The sequence below is a fragment of the Fusarium oxysporum genome, chromosome 3 (genome assembly GCF_000149955.1).
Source record: "Fusarium oxysporum f. sp. lycopersici 4287 chromosome 3, whole genome shotgun sequence".
Lineage (NCBI taxonomy): Eukaryota > Fungi > Ascomycota > Sordariomycetes > Hypocreales > Nectriaceae > Fusarium > Fusarium oxysporum.
The window spans coordinates 2,002,612-2,020,138 of record NC_030988.1 but is presented as its reverse complement, the minus strand read 5'-3'; the positions used below and the strand labels follow the sequence as shown (position 1 = coordinate 2,020,138).

The 17,527-nt window shown below is 48.2% G+C and overlaps 4 protein-coding genes across 5 annotated transcripts; 2 read left to right on the top strand and 2 right to left on the bottom strand.

Annotated features, from left to right (window-relative positions):
* Positions 1–631: 631 nt before the first annotated feature.
* FOXG_16176 (uncharacterized protein) lies at positions 632–2,161 on the bottom strand. 2 transcript variants are annotated; one of them, XM_018396256.1, is made up of 3 exons: positions 2,036–2,161; positions 1,146–1,979; positions 643–1,061 (listed from the first exon to the last, which is right to left on the bottom strand). In XM_018396256.1, exons 1-2 carry the CDS (start codon positions 2,102–2,104, stop codon positions 1,158–1,160), a joined length of 891 nt encoding a protein of 296 aa, XP_018256786.1. In that variant the 5' UTR covers positions 2,105–2,161; the 3' UTR covers positions 643–1,061; positions 1,146–1,157. The 2 variants fall into 2 exon arrangements, with proteins under 2 accessions (XP_018256785.1, XP_018256786.1); XM_018396255.1 differs by having other exon boundaries at positions 632–1,979.
* A 114-nt stretch (positions 2,162–2,275) lies between these two features.
* On the top strand, positions 2,276–4,395 carry FOXG_16175 (STE protein kinase). The gene is made up of 3 exons (XM_018396254.1): positions 2,276–3,507; positions 3,558–3,994; positions 4,054–4,395. Exons 1-3 carry the CDS (start codon positions 2,369–2,371, stop codon positions 4,203–4,205), a joined length of 1,728 nt encoding a protein of 575 aa, XP_018256784.1. The 5' UTR covers positions 2,276–2,368; the 3' UTR covers positions 4,206–4,395.
* A 4,095-nt stretch (positions 4,396–8,490) lies between these two features.
* Positions 8,491–10,184, top strand: FOXG_22355 (uncharacterized protein). The gene is made up of 2 exons (XM_018402762.1): positions 8,491–9,801; positions 9,837–10,184. Exons 1-2 carry the CDS (start codon positions 9,416–9,418, stop codon positions 10,057–10,059), a joined length of 609 nt encoding a protein of 202 aa, XP_018256783.1. The 5' UTR covers positions 8,491–9,415; the 3' UTR covers positions 10,060–10,184.
* Positions 10,185–12,112: 1,928 nt separating this feature from the next.
* On the bottom strand, positions 12,113–12,949 carry FOXG_16172 (uncharacterized protein; the record flags this gene model as incomplete). The annotated part of the gene is made up of 2 exons (XM_018396253.1): positions 12,113–12,613; positions 12,665–12,949. 2 exons carry the CDS (start codon positions 12,947–12,949, stop codon positions 12,113–12,115), a joined length of 786 nt encoding a protein of 261 aa, XP_018256782.1.
* Positions 12,950–17,527: the final 4,578 nt, after the last annotated feature.

Here is a 17,527-nt window from a genome sequence, read left to right as displayed (position 1 = left end):
GGTCTAAGGCAAGGCCAAACAGATCTGCAATGCTATGCTTTTTGCCTGGATGATCTGATGCACGTTTAGGACTCAGAGCAAAACCGCATTTGGCACATAGGATGGCTGCTTCCAGCAAATTGTAATAAAGGCGGGGCCTCTCGAGCTTCTGCAGCTTTGATGGGGGTAAAGTGGGGTGGCTACGTTGTTCATGAACAGAGGAGCGGGCCATTATGACTAAGCACATATAAATATAATAGACAGGATTGAATGGCGGAGATGGAGTAGATATAATAGGAAGATGATAAACACGTGAGTTTCAGTAGACAATGGTAATAAATGTTGTTGTTTAGGTCTGGAGTAGTCAAGTAATTAAACTTGACAAGGGTTAGCTGACGGAAACGCGACGCGTTTCGTGTTCTAGGTTTTCTGATTTTCATCAGTACGGTATGTGAAACGCAGTGCGTTTCCATCGGGGAAAGTATGGGGCGAAAATGCTAGACGGTGATTGGTCAAAAAAGGAAACACAGTGCGTTTCTGCTGATAATTCTTGATTACCGGTAGATTCCTGATGTCAATTTCTTTGCTTTCAGAACAACATGCAACAAGTGATATTATTCCAACAACATGGGTTTAGAATAGGGAGCAAAAGGACAGGTCCAGCTGGGATGCATTAAATATTATTATTTTGTATTTACTATAGGCCCATGCTAAGCCCTTTGCAACTAATTCAACGTCATCCTTGTGACGAACTTTCCTGACATTAAGGGCATTCTCAACAGCGGGCTTTATCTGCCTAGCAACAGTATCACGTCGCCAGTACTGGAAAGAACAGCCGAGAATGTCCGCGCCTTCATCAGGACGCGGTAATTGTCCCTACTGGCCCGTGTGATGTTTCGGGCATGGTCTCCAAATGGCCAACTGCTCGAGTAGCCAAGAGACGAAAAGACTCGGTGCTTCACGCAACGGCTCGAATGCGCAGGCTCGAGAGAAGCGATCAGGTGGTGGCGAAGCTTTATATGTAGCTGTGTCGCTTGTCCCGTTGATGTTGGTGGTCTTGCTGACGGGCCTGACGATAATAGCTTCAGGTTCAATAATGAGCCCAGCGGCAACAAGTTGGAGTGCGTCGCGGCATCATCCTCAAGTATTTAAATCAGATCTCTTACGCCCAACGATATTCATCCTGCTGAAAAATCCTCTCCTGCAGTTGGCGAGTCCTGGCTCAAGTAGCGTGAAGAGTTGTCAACCTCAGGTGTTGGTTGTTGTGCGATAGGAGACTCGGGAGATGACGGCACAGCTTGTCTTTGTGTATATTCTCTTTCGGTGGGTGAAGGGGTTTGTGGAGGACTGTATGAAGTTTGAGGCTTGAACGATGGGCGGATTTGACGCTTTGGTCGAGCGATGGTCGTGTCGCTGGGTTTGGCGACCTTGCGGCGAGGCTGGGCGTCATGTGTTGAGTCTTCGGCTTCCTCGTCCTCTGTTCGACGCTTTCTCTTCTGGTGCTTGGTTTGATGCTCGACCGCGTCTGTTTCAACATCCACATCGGTATTGCTGGGGGGCTCGATAGCATGGTCGTGAGATGACGGTAGAGACTTCGTATTGATCGATTTGGCAGCTCTGGCTTTGCGCCTTTCCTCCCTCGCTCGCCTTCTTGTCTGTCGCTTGGCCTCAACAGCGACAATGTCTATGCCAGCTTTTGCATACGTGCGAACAGTAACCTCGCGTATCATTCGCTGCAAGGGGCTACGGTGTTCCTCGTCGGTGTCGTTGTCGGAGCAGCTCATGCTAATGGGGACGGCAGCTGATTCCTCGTCCTCGGGGTCGACGAAACGCAGGCCCTGCAGACATTTGGGAACTGGGTCATTTTCGATAGCGTAGAGACGCCGATCAAGTCGCTCGAGGAACTCGGGGTCAGGTCCAGTGAAGCACATGGGGAGAATCGGCGTCGATGGAAACGTCACCAATTTGGCGCCGAAGGTCGGGACTGGGTCATCAAGAGGCTGCGCGATAAGATAAGCACAGTTCAAACCATCATTCAACGTGCTTAGATACTTACTCCGTACTGTTTCTCATAACTGTCAGCTAGGCATTGCCGCCAGCCGCGTTTTCTCTGTCCTGAGGACATGTGCAGCGATTGTCGATTAATGGTGTTGAGTCGAAAAACAGAAAGCCAGACGCCAAATTGACGCGTCGAGTAACGGAAGAATGATAGCCCGCTGATGACGCTTTGTCAGATGCTTCATACCATGGAACACGCCATTGGTCATATCTTTCTGTCCCGAGATACAGTACCTACCCTGCACTCCCCCAAAATCATTTACCCCACCATCACTGTTTATTTTATCTCAACCTCAAGCTCATGTAGAACCGAACTAGATATCTCGGAGTTATGGATGTCTCAGATATTCCAAGTAGCCAAGAGACGGTCGAGGACCCTACTTTACCAGGGTCCTCAGCTGAAGGGGCCACTATCATTCTGACACCAGAAAACGCTGAGGCACGACTGGCATTCCATGATGTTGCGGAATGGCTGCACACACAAACCGACGATCCTGATAACCAAGCTGCGCAACTACACACACGAAAGTGCATGTGGATCTCTTCAAAGCAACAAAATGATCCTGAAGCCGCGCTTCAAGGAGCATCGGAAAGCCTTTCATCATCATCACCAATTTCATCGCCACGGGATCCAAAATCATCGTCCCGCTCAAACAAAAAAGATGAGAGTCGAGACCGTTACGAAATCTGGAAAGGCCACTACTTCATATTTCTCGATAACCCCCCGCGAAATCCGTCAAGAGGATGGGTAGTTGGGGCTCTGAGAGATGCCCCCCATTTGAACGATATCGTCCTTTGTTTACATTCTGGTAACGACAAGATGTACAAGGTTCGACGCAATCAAGCTATCTTTCAAATCGATGAAACAAGTTTTGTATCTGTGCAGCCAATAACTAGCAAATCTGCGACCAAGGTCAACGGGGATAAGATCTCCGACAAGAGAGTTTTCAATCAGTCATCTGCTCAGCTTGCGTTTGGATCCCTCTGCTACCGAATCGAGTATGCTCGAGCGTCTTACGCTGACGACTATCCCAACAGAGTCCAGCGTTACTTGAAAGAGCATCTCAACATTCATACCACTCTATTGAACCTATCACTGACACCAACACCATCTGAAAACAGCCCCATTACCATCGGACAATGGACTATCAGCGCAGGTACTATAGGCAAAGGAGCATCTGGAATGGTCAGCATCGCCTCGAATGTCCAGGGTCAACGTGTTGCTTTGAAAAGAGTGCAAGTAGGAAGAGACAGGGAGCGCGTACGGAAAGTTCAAATAAAGCTAGAGACACTTGCTGCATTGAGCCTGAAGAAGAACGAAAACCGCTTGCTGCGACTTATCGAAGTTATCACGGATGATGTGAGATCAACTAATAGGATAGCCGATGTTTGGTTTGTTCAAGAACCAGCTGCTCAGGAAATACTTTCCACTGCCCTCACCAGGGGTCTGTTCAAACAAGGTCATGAGAGGTGAGATCAACACTAATAGCACAACTTCACCGCACGAGCTTACCAGCCAGGATACCTATCATTACAACCGTTCTGGCAGATATACTCGGCGCTGCAAACTTCCTCCACAGAAATAACTGGATGCACGGAGATCTCAAACCCGCCAACATTGGTATCCGAACTTGGACCGCCGAGTGCAAATCTATAGTGCTGCTCGATCTCGACGATGCTGAGGAAAGCCCCTTTCCAGGTAGACATCACCCTGCTCGACCTGGAACCGGTGGAACCATTGGGTGGCTAGCTCCTGAGCGAGAGATGACGGGATACAACGAGTTGGCTGATACCTGGAGCATCGGTGTCATCGCCATTGAGATGATTTGGGGGCGCCATCCATGGCGACAGTGGAAGAATCCTTGGAGAACAGGCTCTGAGGCTAGTCAGTTGCAGAAAGAGTTTCAAGACATGTATGGAGAAGCCATTGAATCTTTAAACAAGCTTCATAATGAGGGTATGACCTGGCTTGGTGCGATTTACGTTGTGTAAGAGCGGTGCTGATTTTCTTGCTAGCTTTGAGAAACGCTGTTCTTGGCATGGTGCGGCATCCGTATGCTGTGACACCAGCACAATGCCAATCAAGACTTACAGCTAAAGAGGCTCTGAGTCTTCTGACGGATGCTGAGAATGGTGGAAACTCTAGTAAGCGACATAGAGCGTCTTGAGATAGATATCTGGAGGCTTGCGCGGGCTAAGTTGCACTAGACGATACCTTTCGTATAGAGCTTGGGTAATTCGTAGTGAGTAGGATTTTAGTTACTATAGACCCAAAGAAAATAAAACATAGAGAACTGTAAGACAGACCTCTTCCTAGAATGGGCCCCCCTTGGGGACTGAGTTCACAGGCACACACAGAGACACATTAACCCGACCTGTGGCATTGGCCAACTCGAACTTGGACATGTTCATGATTGTAAGATGACGTATGGAACCGACTAATAAAAGCGAAATCATGCAACATAACTACTACCCAGTTACAAGTAGATCGTTAGTTAGCAAAGCAATATTAGCCCTCATAGGTTCCGGTGACAAGCTCTCAGGAAGGAAACGGTCGAACACAACCAAATCCTCAAACTGATCGTCCTCGTGACACCGGACAATTTGCTCATCGGATGGAAAAAGAACTGTGGAACACTATCCTTTGGGAGATATTAACATCGGCAGCCCTTAGCATGTAGGACAGGAAAGACAGGTCGATTGGATAAACTCGTGGCCTAGAAGCAAATCAAGGCCGGAGTAACTGCTTGTCATGTCGCTTCATAACGAGGGTATTGGTAGAAAACGCAGGCGGTGAGGTGGTATGATTGATGGACGTAGAGATGAATCCGGGGATTAGGTAGGAGGAGGAGGGGGGCAAGAGAAGACTAGTCGCCTACAGGGGGGCACTGAGGGCTATTATGAAGCTAAGCCAAGGTGATAGCAGCACGGTCACCTGTTGCCCATCATTAAAGCATAAAACAAGACATTAGGCCAGGCTATTCTCGAAATCCGGCGTTCAACAGTGTTCATAAACCCATATCAAAATAACCAATTACACTGAAGCCTGGTGTTACTGTTATTGAACACGACACAATTAGATACTGCCTCAAGACACTCGTGCAAGAACAGATGGGAGATTGGCTTGGGTGTATGTTGAATAAAGATTCCCTCTGGTCTAAACTTTTCTGACTTGATGCTATTCTGCTACAGAGACCTCCTTGACATGTTCCAACCTCGTATATAGCGATGTGCCATTCACCATCTTCGAGCACAGCTTTCTTCGGAAGATCTTCCACCATTTCGACAGTGATTTAGTACTCCAGATGGCGTGGAGTGGTAGTTCTGTCACTAGAGAGATACATCGACTCTTTGAAGCGAAGCGGGATACCATCAAAGCAGAGCTCCGCAACGCTTTGACAGCGGTGCATATCAGCTTCGACCTCTGGACGTCACCGAATCACTTTGCAATCATGGCTGTATTTGCGCACTTTATAGATCAACTGGGTCATCAGCAATCCCGTCTGCTGGTTCTGCGTCGTCAATTTGGTGCTCATAGTGGCGAGAACCTCGCCGGTTCTCTGATCGACATCGTCCACGAATGGGAGATTGAGGGGCGCGTTGGCTGTGCCATCTCTGATAACATGACGGCAAATGATACTTGCCTGTACTATATGTACCAGCGGCTCGATCCATCGATGAGACCTGTTGATATCAAAGCCCGCCGGATGCGATGCTATGGGCACACGCTCAATCTCGTCGCGCGTGCCTTTCTCTTTGGCAAAGACGCCGAGTCATTCGAGCTGGAGTCTGACATCAACGGCATGCGCGGTCTTGTTGAGCAGGACCTGGATCATTGGCGCACGAAGGGACCAATTGGGAAGCTCCGCAACATTGTCAAGTTTATCCGTTCATCGCCGCAGCGGAGCGAACAGTTCAAGCGAGTTGCCCGAGAGCAGGATCACGAGGAATACCGGCTCTGCGAGGAATCCACGGCCGAGCTCGAGGTTGTCATGAACAACGAAACGCGGTGGAACTCCACTTACATGATGCATGAGAGGGCTTTGCGAAAGCAGACAGATATCAGAGCATTTATCTTTGCAACTCAAGAAGAGGAAGACGGGGCAAGACGGATCCCGGCGGAGGACATATTGTCCAGCGAAGACTGGCGGGTTCTTGGCGAAGTCAACGAGATTCTCAAACCCATATACCTTCAGACGATGCGGACGCAAGGCTGGGGTAAAGGTGACAGCCATGGACACCTGTGGGAGGTGCTGATAGGAATGGAATATCTGTTGGAGCATTTTGAGGACTGGAAGGTCTTCTATAGTGAGGTTACGGAGGAAACAATGGGAGAAACTCAAGTGGATGCTGCGGAGCGGATTGCAACGGCGTCAGCAAATTTCCGAGTGTCCAACGGTCGGCCAAGCCGCGTTCGCCGTCCCCCTGCCCGCTTTGAGGAGGATGAGGTTTACGTGCTACCACAGCGGAGTCAACCTCCGAGATTCGTAGAATCTGCCTTACCGTTGCATTCTCGGGCTGATTATTCTACGGCGGAGAAACGATCGGCGTCCGAGACGTCGCAAAAGAGCACATTACCAGCGGACCATCGAGCCTACATCCGGGCATCAATCAACAACGGGTGGAAGAAGCTGAACGAGTATTATGACAAGCTCGGAGAATCTCCCTTGTTTGCGGCAGCAATCATTCTTCACCCGAGGTTCGGGATCAGCTGGTTAGAGGCGACTTGGGTGTCTGAGGAGCAACTCGCTTGGGTTCGTGATGCCAAGGCTGGAATCAAGGATTACTTCACCCGTTGGTACGACGCGAATCAGGGACTATGTGAGGAAACAATGAAGTACGACGCAGCGCCAAGGACGATGGGCCAAGAGGATGATCAGTACACTCAATGGATTAACAGCAAGACGAAGAAAGCGTTTGCGACGGGTGGCAGTGTCGGCGAGCTCGAAAGGTACCTCCGTCTCGAGCCACAGGATACGCAGGATGCTACCCAATGGTGGAGAGACCACAGGGCTTCGTTTCCTTCACTGAGCAGCTTTGCCCTGGATGTCTTTGCTATTCCAGCGATGGCGAGCGATTGTGAGAGACAATTCAGCCTAGCGAAGCTGACGTTGACTTCTCAGAGGCTCTCGATAGGCGCAGATACATTGGAACATGTTCAATGCCTCAAGAACTGGGTCAGGCAGGGCGGAGTAAGGTTAGGTAGTTGGGTGGGTAGCTGAGTGTTGGTGTACACGAGGGGATGACTTCGGGTAGGGGTCTCCACTCACGGAATTGAAAAGGGTATCAATCAAATCAAACAAATCAACTTTGAGCTCAAGGGCTGTCAATCAAATCAACTTTGGCCCCGAAGTTGATTTGATTGACATATGATGAGCGCTGGAGACCGCTATAAAAGGCAGCCTTGCTGGTAGCCCGTCGTCATCGCCGCCACCACCCGCATTTCCTCGTCTCGGATCCCGTTCTAAGGCCATCGCTAAGCAGTATGATGCCGCTTTAACTTTGGCCTCGACTGCCGATTCGTCCGTTGATGACCTTTACAAGATCATTTGGGGCCAACGACGTTTTGTTATTGCAAGCCTCTTAGATAAGAGGAAAAGTAGGGGCAGGCGAAGCTGGACCGGAAACCATAGCTGGTTCCTTGCAGAGTTGAGGAAAGACAATACATCCAGTGGAGATATCTGGTGTTGCCGGCTGTGCGATGATAAGGGTGCGCCTCGATTTTTCAATGCCCAGTCGACATCATCGGCATCAGCTCATCTTTTCAAGTTCGTGGTACTTGCCATTTCCAGGTTATCACTAACGACTTTTAGAGCTCACAGGATCACCGAGACCTTTGAAGCGGGTTCATCTGGTGACCCTTCAGTTCTCGACCTCCAGAGAAATGGATCCAAGAAACGGCCAGCTTCTTCTTCCCTCCTTCTTCCTCGAGCGAAGATGGCACGGATTAGAGAGCTCTCTGTTGGTTATATCCTTAATTCTAATCTCCCCTTTACTATCTTTGAGAGTACCTATCTGCAGGAGCTGTTCCGTCAGCTGGACTCTGATCATTATATTCAGGTGCCCTGGGGTCGAACTGCAACTAAGAAAGATCTAGAGGACATACTTGTTTCAAAGAAAGCGGCTGTCAAGGAGGAACTCGATAATGCTGTTACCCAGATACATCTTAGCTTCGACCTCTGGACCTCTCCGAACAGGTTAGCTTTTATTTCCATCTTTGGTCACTTTATCGATCGGAGACACTCATAATCAAAGCCGGCTGCTGGCTTTCAAGAGGCAGATCGGATCTCATGCCGGTGAGAACATCGCTTACACCATAAGAAACGTCGTCCGTGATTGGGGTATCGATTGTAAGCTAGGGGTTTCGATCTGCGATAATGCGGCCAGTAATGATGTTTGCTTGCGAAACCTCTACACAACTCTCGATGCCTCGATAACTCGAGCGGACACGGAGGCACGAAGGATGCGATGTTTCGGTCATATTCTAAACCCCGTTGCCCAAGCCTTCCTCTACGGCGATGATGCAGCTTCTTTCGAACTTCAGTCTGAGGCCTATGACATGTTAGAGCGGGTTGAAGAAGATCTCGAACACTGGCGAGCCAAGGGACCAGTTGGGAAGCTTCACAATATCGTCAAGTTCATCCGAGCCTCTCCGCAACGCACCGAAGCTTCAAAGCACATGCAAGGGAGCAGGAGGAGGTAGACACATATAAGCTTGCAGAAGAATCAACCGCCGAGGCTGAAGTCATACAGAACAACGCTACGAGATGGAACTCGACTTACATGATGATTGAGCGTGCCTTAGTCAAGCAGTCTGAGCTCAACAGCTTCATTCAGGAGTTAGGGCTAGAAGCAGACGCCTCGAAAAGGGTTCCTACGGCTGACATTCTGACATCTGATGACTGGAAGGTCCTCAGGGAAGTTAGTCATGTTTTGGAGCCGGTCTACAATATGACGATGAGAACACAGGGATGGGGTACAAGCGGGGGTCACGGTCGGCTCTGGGAAGTCATGACGGGAATGGAGTTTGTCCTAGAACATCTTGGAGACTGAAAGGTTCTCTACGAGGATGAAACTGCTGATCCGGCTGCGGAAGAATGGTATACAACCCAGGGGGAGGAAGCTGGACCGGCCATGGGTGTGACATCAACACTTTCGCGGCCACCGACCGTCGGACAAATCCGGGAGCGACCCTCACGGCAGTCACGGTTACCATCACGACTTCAAGGATACGAAATTACACCATTGCGCCGCCGTCGCGAAACGACTCTTCCAGCTCGCCCACCCGCCAGCTCAGTTTCATGAAGATGCGCTTCCTGTACATTCCCGAGAAGACTACCTGCAAGACGATGCTCGTTCGGTGAGCAATATTGCCAGTATGGAGGGTCAGGAGCGCTCTAGCATTAAGGCAAATATAAACAATGCTTGGATTAAGTTAAACGAGTACTATACTCTCCTCGGACGGTCGCCTCTGTTTGCAGCCTCTGTTCTGAATCCGGACCTTGGGCTCCGGTGGCTGGAGACCAATTGGACTTCCCCAGAACAGCTACAATGGCTTCGAGATGCAAAGGACGGCATCAAAGTCTATTTTGAGCGTTGGTATTCGAAGAATGACGATAATGTCTCTGAGAGTGTCTTTATCACGCCTTCGTTGACGCCCCGACCTGAGCAACGTAGGTTTGAGCAGTGGATAAAAAGCCGGCAACCTAAGCTCTCGGCAACAGGCAGTGAACTCGAACGGTATTACAGGCTCGAACCAGAAAGGTGGATGATCTCATTCGTTGGTGGATCGACCATAGCAATGCTTTCCCACGTTTGAGTAGGTTTGCACTGGATGTTCTTGCTATTCCGGCCATGTCAACCGACTGCGAGAGGGCATTCAGTCTTGCGAAGCTTACAGTCAGCTCACAGCGACATTCTCTACTTAGATCGAGCATTGAATCAATCCAGCTACTGAAGAACTGGGTCAGGGGAGGATGTATTACTCTCGGAGGTCTATGCTCGAGTAACAAGGCCGATTAGAATCCGACGGTAGGGTCATGAGGCCGAGGGAAGCTTCACGTGAGCTACGACATATCAGATATCAATCAATCAATCAAATCAAATCAGATTCGAATGGTGATTTATCAGTTCAGATCAGATTTGGGTCCTAATCTGATTTGATTGATCTGACGGCAGCCCTGCTGTTTCGGAGGTGCCTTTGCATGTCAGTCATATCGAATCCCAGCTTCTTGAGTCTCTGGTTATCTCGGCCTACATAGACACGCAGCGCAGGGCCACCAAAAGTCATACGCGATAATTTCAGCCGTCAGTAATAGATCAGTGGTTCCTTTTGACTCCGCGGGGTCCAGCTGAGGACCCAGCCATGGCGGCCACTATCTCGTCGATCCCCCGCCTGCAATCCCCCACTCTAACTCAGGATTGGGACGTGGACGGAATATCGACTCTCTCTCGTCGTGATTTGACTTTGCCTGGCAACAATAACAGACATATTCCAAAGATTTGTGAGAAGTATGCAAGAACTCTACAAGATATCATAGACCTCACCAATCATATCTTGCGATTCAAGAAATCGCCACTGAATCACAATCACGACCAGAATCTGGATGACGGATGTCAAAATATCCGTTCTAGCTTCAGCAAAGGCCTTCTCAGTAACACGGAATCCCCAGAAAAGACCCTTTTCTGTTCTTGGATTTTTATCATCTTCTTCATCTTGTACTTTTCAATACATGTCAAAATAGTCAGCATATCAAGATGCTTTAAGTTAGATGCGAGCGAGCCGGAGTCCGGAGTATTTGATTTCTACTAAGGTGCTCGGGACGTATGCCGACAACGTCTACAGAAAGTGGAATGAACAGATCCGACCAGCTCTGCGTTCACGCCGTCATCATCGGTCTTCAGGCACACTCCCGCTGTACAAATCGGTTCGCTTCGACTCAGCCCTGGAGAATATTCTCTATTTTCATGAGTTGGACCGTCCCTTCGACGTGAGGAAAGATACATCACCTATCACAGATTGTGACAAAACCGATTTGTTCCCACCTCCATATAAGAGCCTCAAAAAAAGTACATCGTTTTATGAATGGGAGTTATTTACCCCTAACTTCCCTCATGATACTACCGCTCGTGAAACCATGCCCGTCAGGCTTGAGAGGGTATCTCTTTGCAATGATCAAATGGCTATACTAGGCTCTGTTATAGTGGCCAACTTGGCTTTCGAAAAGTCAGTCGTCTGCCGTTTTACATTCGATTTCTGGAAAACTATTTGGGAAACTACAGCTAAATACGATCATGAGACTAATAATATTGGCGAAATACCCGGATATGATCGATTTGTTTTCTCTATAATGCTGGCTAATACCGTTGACTTTGCGGCACAGCCTTTATTCCTTTGTATACGCTATGATGTTAACGGACAAGAATATTGGGATAATAATTCCGGTACCAACTTTCAAGTTGATGTTATAAAGAGATATCTCTGTCGGGGTAATAAAAGGCAGCTATCACCAGCTTTTGCGTGTGCAGTCAACCAGGGTTCCAAAGACAGGGTGGAAAAAAAGAAAAGGCTAAAATATTAACACGCTTTTATTCGCACGAGCGATTTAACTTTAGGTAGCCGCTTGCACCAAGTTTCAAAGCATTTTAGGTCCCACTAAGGGACAGAGAGCGATAGTGTCTAAATAATCAGAATTTTGCGCCATAGCTGTTATTATGTTATGGAGACAATTTGTGTAGCTTATAAAGGGAACTCACGAAATCTCAGCCTATTTACATTTCTCCCGGCATTGATAAATCGGCATTGATCCGACAACACACCACTGATTCGGGTTAGATCGCATCTAATTATGTAGACCAGGATCGTTAGCACTTTGATGGCCTGAGCCAGTCTCATTAAAGCCATCGATATCAGCTAGGATAATAGCAGAGTTTGCGACCGTGTTCACAAGTGTAAACTATTCGCGAATATATAGCCACATCTTCATATTTATCATTCTGATGATTATACTCATTATCATAACGTGTCTCAAACTCTGAGTGCCATCCATATACCCAAGATTCGAGTTGCAGCCATCTAGGTCTGCGGTCGTTTTCCTTCCTCAGCCGCATTCTCTCGGTCATTGACTACACGTTCGACAGCAGTTTCAATATCTTCAGCGCCATCAAGCATATCCAGCCAGGCTGTCTGCACCGTCTCATGCTCAAGCAGCAACACAATAACTTCAGCTACAGATGCCCGGCTAACACTACCCCTCGACGTTGTAGTTTTTCCAAGCTCGATCAACCCTGCGGGTTCGTCCGACAGTATGCCCAGGCGAAGACTTATCCCCGAGAAGTTAGCTCGGGTGGACGCCTCCTGAAGAAGTATCTCATCTGCTGCTAATTTAGCTTGACAGTAGCTCAAGAGACCGCCTCTCTGCATCTCTTGCGCGTATATCCAAGCTTCCTCATCCCACCAACTAGGTCGCTCTCGACGACAGTTAATATACGAAATAACAAGTAATTTTTTAACATTCGGCGTCTGGACTGCAGCTTTAATAAAGTTAATAGCAGCATCGCGGTCGATGGCAAACGTCTAGCGAGGTTTATTAGGCGTTATGTTCGATTGAGTTGATATATTTCTTACTTGGTCAGGCCTTGCCTCCCCACCTGCTCCAGCGCACCAAACAACGGTATCTGGTTTGACTTCATGGAGGATCGATCTTGCTTGGGAAGTATCGTGGACATGTTCCAAATTACGGACCAGCACGTTTAAATCTCCCTGGTTAGCAGTGGCTAGGCTGTTGATCTCGGAGACTTGATCCTGTCTCCGAATGAGACTAGTGACGGTCCACGACTTCTTAAGTAGTTGCTGCGTAAGGATCTGAGCAATCCTTCCATGGCCGCCGACGATCAGAACGTGTCGACTCATTGTAGAAGCTGCCAATTTCTCTAGCGGCGTGCTTTGTTAAGGCAAATCTAATAGTCCAGGTCGCTTAAAGTAGGCCACGCAGATAACTTCTATGTCAAATCTCCGCGCCGGGAAGGGAGGCACTAAAGCAGCTGACAACTAATAACGTTAATTATGCTAACGTGACGATGCGGTACCGAATAATGATGAAATGGCAGGTTTACTACGTCATTATGCAGTCATAATCCATAGCATCAAGCAAGGATGTAGCAGCATATTATGCTTCGTCGGGCATATTACTCTCCATTTGAGGGGCTGGAATTCTCAGATACTCATTTAACAAACCTAGACTGACAAAGAAGCTGTCTCACAAAGCTCATTGGTTATGATCCGGAAGCATTATGCTGTCAGCCATCATCACAGGTGCCACCTGTTACGCTACCCTATGTCAAATCAATGTACATAGCCCAGATATCAACTGCTTTGAACAGGCTTCGGGCACAAGTATTGTCGTCGGAGAAGTTGAAAGAATTTCGTAGCAGCAGCAGGCCCAAAGAATGGGAATACTATCATACTGGGGGCTTTATATAATCGGATATATGACGGTAAAACTGGAATTATACCCTAGCTAAAGTGTAGAACCAAGCCATATTAACGTGTTTTATAAGCGAGTGACCCATATAAGCGAGTGACCCAAAAATCTCAACCTTCTCAATTAAATCGGCAATAAAAATACCACAAATTATCAGATCAATTAAAACTAATCGCTATATTCTTCTAAATTAACTTCAATTTCCTCCTGACAGGTCCTTGTATTATGCCCGGCCCTGCCGCATTTGCTACAATGTGAAACCCTCGGTCCCTTTGACCTTCCGCGACCACCACTTCTCGACGATTCGGCTGCTACCTGCCTATCAACATCCATCTGATCAATTGCTTGTGATGCCTCTTCTATAGTCAAGGGCCCTCCTTTCTGTAGTCTAGTCCTTTTCCCCCTCCGGCGTCGCTTTACTATCCGATTCTCTTATTCAACTTGTTGAAGCCTATCCTCTAGTAGGACTATCTTATGGATAAGGACGCTTGTTGCCTTCTCAAAATGCTTAACAGCCTCAATAATTGACTCTGGGGAGCTGCTCTTATGATTTCTAACCCTTCCCTGTAGATATTTAGAATGCGATTGGGCCTCTAGTAGTGTCTTTGGGGTCCTTGCAGTCCAAGGGGTTGAAGGTATCGTGACATCTGCGGGAGGTGTCGGGGTCCGTAATTGCACATCAAGCTTTGAGATAACATTTTCTGGGTCAAAGGGAGCAAGCCCAGCTCCTCTAAAACCTCCTTTGATATTACTTTCTGTGATAGTAGCTCGGTGGGCGGCATGAAAGGCAGGAAAGAACTCGATCTTGGTGATGTGGTTTATAGAGCATCCCATTAGACGCTCTATTTCTCGCCCATAGGCCTTTTTCAGCGGCCCAAAGCACCCTAAATCAAGAGGCTGGAGTAGATGAGAGGCATGAGCAGGCATACAGAGGGTAATAATCTTATTCTCCTCACAATATCTCTCGAATTCGATAGAGTGGTGGCTTTCATGACCATCGAGGATTAAGAGACGATAAGAACCAACTGATCGGTCCTTTGTTGATCGATCAAAGTGCTGTAGCCAGTCAAGACCTAGCTGGTTATTGGTCCATCCATTTTCGCTCAATGCAATGACCCAATCGCCGGGGAGGTTGCATTCTCGGTACCAATTGGCAAGATGATATTGGCCTGAACCAATGATGAATGGTGCGATCGATTGACCTTCTGCATTGACCGCTTGAATCACAGTAATCCATTCACGATTTCCAGGCTGTATCTTCTTTGGTATCCCTCGCCTTTCTGAGCTTGTGACGACCATTCCGGGCTCAATCATACCCATCATAAAGCCGGTCTCATCAAAGTTCCAGATATCAGCTAATTGGATACCGTATTTCGCGATCGTATTCTCTACGAGGCGAAACCAGCCCTGAATAATAGTCGGATCTTCGCATTTAGCTCTCTTATAGTCATATCTCCGAAATCGACATGCCTTTAGCTCTGGTTGTCGTTGGATAAAGTTATGAACCCAGAGCTTGCCGACTGGTAATGCCTCGCGATCGGCAAGTAGAGAATTGGCCATTTTTTCCACAAAATCGCGCCGAAGGGGGAAACCTCGGGAATCTAGGTCAAGGATAAATTGAACTATCGTCTGTTCCTCTAGATCAGATAGGTTCCGTGATTTTGTGGTTATATCACGCTTTGAATGAATGCCATTCCGGCGGCGACCTAAGGTGCGGTGATTGACCTGATATACAGTCGCCGCCTTTCGGATACTTAATTTCGGGTCATTTTGAAGGGCCTGAAGGGCAAGATGTATCCTAGCTTCATATGAAGGCTGTGGCATATCGGGTTGTTGAAAGATATTGAATTGAATGATGATAATGTAAGTTGAGGGATTTTTGGGTCACTCACTTATATGGGTCACTTGCTTATTGTTGTTTATATTGCGCAGTAGTGCTAGGTGAAAATATATATTTTTGTATAACTTGATTGTTCATTAGTGAGATGAGAGTTCTTCTCAGGTTTATATCTCTAAATGATTTCATCTAGGACTTTAAACTTTAAATCTAGGACTTTCAGACTGTTAGTCTGAATCCTGAAGGGAAGGGGGATCCCCGGATTTTCCAACACGCCCCCATCCACCTTGTCTTCAGGGCACAGAGTCATCGTGGACTTCAGTACTCCAAATAATACGACCTGCTTCCTCGATCGGACATGCACTGACTCGAATTGCTTCTAGAAAGTGGCCATGGCTGACGGCGTTCAATGGTTTAGTGAGTCCGTCTGCTACCTGCTCATGTGTGCTGACGTATTGTACATCAATATTCCCGGCTTCAACTTCTTCTCGGATATGGTGCTCGGTTAACGGAATGTGCTTTGTCCGTTGGTGAAGCTCAGGGTTTCTGCATAGCTTTAGGGAACCCTGGTTGTCGCCGTTCAGTGGGATAGGCATATGTAGCGGAAGGAGCAGTTCAGAGAAGAGGTTCCTAGTCCAGGCCAATTCTCTGGCACACTGGGAGAGTGCTGTATATTCAGCCTCGGTAGTCGATAGTGCCACTGTTTCGTGCCGTTTGGCCCTCCATGAGACTGTAGATCCTTCAAGTTGAACAAGCCATCCAAACGTCGATCTTCCCGTAACAGTGTCGCCTTTCCAATCCGAGTCGGCCCAAGCTGTGATGCTCCAAGCGGATTCAGGATCTTTCTTGACGCCCCCAAGCACCAGGCCGTGGTCCCTTGTCTGCTGTAGATAGCGAAGACCTCTTTTGATCAATCGTGAATGTGCTGGTGATGGATTCGACATGTATCTTGAGAGTACCGAGAGTAGGAAAGCTAAATCGGGTCTGGTTTGGGTCATTCCATACATCAGCGAGCCGGTTTTCGAGCTATAGTCTTCTCGTTCTTCTGGAGAAGCCGAGTCGCCATTGTCTCTTGGTTGCAGTGTCGAGAGTGAATTTCGCTCCATCGGGGTCTTGACCGGTCGGCAATCTTCCAAGCCGAATTTCTTCAGTATTCTGGTAAAATATGCATCCTGGGAAAGGTAGATCAGCCTTGAGTTCCTGTCTCGGGTTATTCTTACTCCAAGAAAATGGCTGGCGGGACCGAGATCAGTCATCGTAAAGATCTCTCCCAGGCGGGCTTTGTACCCTTGGATTGCTTCCTTGTTGCTGCCCATGATGAGGAAGTCATCCACATATGTGATGATAATCACTCCCGTTGTGGGATTGTGATATACGGCCGTGTCAGACGTTGCTTGTCTGAAGTCAAGGGATTCTAAGGTCTTCTTCAGCTTCTTTTGCCATTGCCGAGGCGCCTGTTTGAGTCCGTAGAGGGATTTGATCAATTTGCAGATCTTCTCAGTTGAGAATCCTGCCGGACGGTCTTCTGGGTGTTGATCGAAATACTCGACAAGTCCTTCCGGCATTTCGATAAAGACTTGTTCATCGAGATCCCCTTCCAGGAACGCCGTCGACACGTCCATCTGCTCAATTTCCCAGTCAAGACAGGCAGCAACGGTGAGGAGGATTCTCCAAGTCGCCGCTTTGGCAACAGAGGCAAAAGTCTGGTTGTAGTCAAAGCCGAACTGTTGTTCAAAGCCTCTGACCACCAGCCGTGCCTTGAACTTGTCGAGGTTGCCGTCCTCGTTTTTCTTGACCTTGAATACCCACTTGACTGTAAGTGGCCTATTGTGAGCTTGGGTGCGGTCCAGCATGCGCCAAGCTCCTTTCTTGAGGAGGCTGCGCAGCTCACTGTGTATTGCTCTGAGCCAATGCTCCCTTTGCGGACCTTGAAGCGCTTCAGTCATTGTTTTGGGCTCAGTGATCACCTCTTTTCGGAGATCGGGCAGCTTAGCTGATGTCATGGATGTTGTCGTCTGTCCATGCTGAGGATTATGCACCTCAGCATGCTGAAGATTGTTCACTTCAGACCTTTGTGGGCTTGGAGTCTTTGTCTGCTCCGTGACGGACTGTGGCCGGCTTGAGATGGGAGCTCCGTTCTTGCGGATTTCCGGCTCAACATCATGCTCAG